This window comes from Corapipo altera, unplaced genomic scaffold (assembly GCF_003945725.1).
Source record: "Corapipo altera isolate COAL_440 unplaced genomic scaffold, ASM394572v1 301, whole genome shotgun sequence".
NCBI classification, from domain to species: Eukaryota; Metazoa; Chordata; class Aves; order Passeriformes; family Pipridae; genus Corapipo; species Corapipo altera.
This window is the reverse complement of record NW_020884926.1, coordinates 1,917,441-1,918,222: the sequence shown is the minus strand read 5'-3', so window position 1 is coordinate 1,918,222 and position 782 is coordinate 1,917,441. Positions and strand designations below refer to the sequence as shown.

At 44.6% G+C, this 782-nt stretch overlaps 1 protein-coding gene across 4 annotated transcripts in view; it reads right to left on the bottom strand.

Annotated features, from left to right (window-relative positions):
- The window catches only part of ACAP3 (ArfGAP with coiled-coil, ankyrin repeat and PH domains 3), an 80,150-nt gene that overhangs the window by 12,073 nt on the left and 67,295 nt on the right, over positions 1-782 (bottom strand). For 3 of the 4 annotated variants that reach the window (XM_027658140.1, XM_027658143.1, XM_027658144.1), the window contains exon 19: positions 490-594. In XM_027658140.1, coding sequence (XP_027513941.1) covers positions 490-594 — 105 coding nt within the window. The remainder of the gene's footprint in view (positions 1-489; positions 595-782) is intronic. The other variant, XM_027658141.1, reaches the window with a different exon arrangement.

Below are 782 nucleotides of genomic sequence, written 5' to 3'. Positions count from 1 at the left end.
AATGGAAAAAATGGAAAAAATGGAAAAAATGGAAAAAATGGAAAAAAATGGATAATGGAAAAATGGATAATGGAAAAATGGATAAGGAAGAGGAAGGAGAGGAAAGAAAGAAAAAATGAAAAAAAATGAAAACAAAATAAAAATTGTAAAAAATTAAAAATTTAAAAAAAAAATGAAAAAAGAAAAAATGGGGGGAAAAAAAAAGAAAAAATGAAAACCAGAAAAATAAAAGCCAACAAAACACACAGCCTGGGAGTAGAAGATGTCGGGAACAAAAAAAAAATCCCATCCACCAGAATGCAAACATCAGGGACTGACTGGAGAGTGGATTCAAATCGGTGCAATTAAAGAGCAACGGGCTGGAGTTTGTGCAAGTAACTCCTCATCACTGCCAAAATATTCACCCTCTGCTCTGAGGGCAAGGCCTGGGGTGTGGGCAGTGCCCAGGCCCTGGAAGAGCTGCCAGAGGGACACTTGGTGGGCACTTACTGCGAGGGCCGGAGCCGGCGCCGGTGTCGAAGTAGGAGAAGAGGGAATCCAGCTCGTCGGGGCAGAACAGGGAATCCCGGCGGAACTTCCTCTCCAGGGTGGCTGCTGTTCCACACAGAGACAGTTTGGGATTTCCAGTTAACAGCATGTAAATGAGAACCAGTTCTACAGCTGTGTTTGCACGGGCTGAGCACACCCAGTGCCCCCCTACACCAAAATATCACACACTGCTGACCAAATGTGGGGTCCACTGCAAACCAACCATCCCAGGGGGCTGATCCACTGCAAACCAA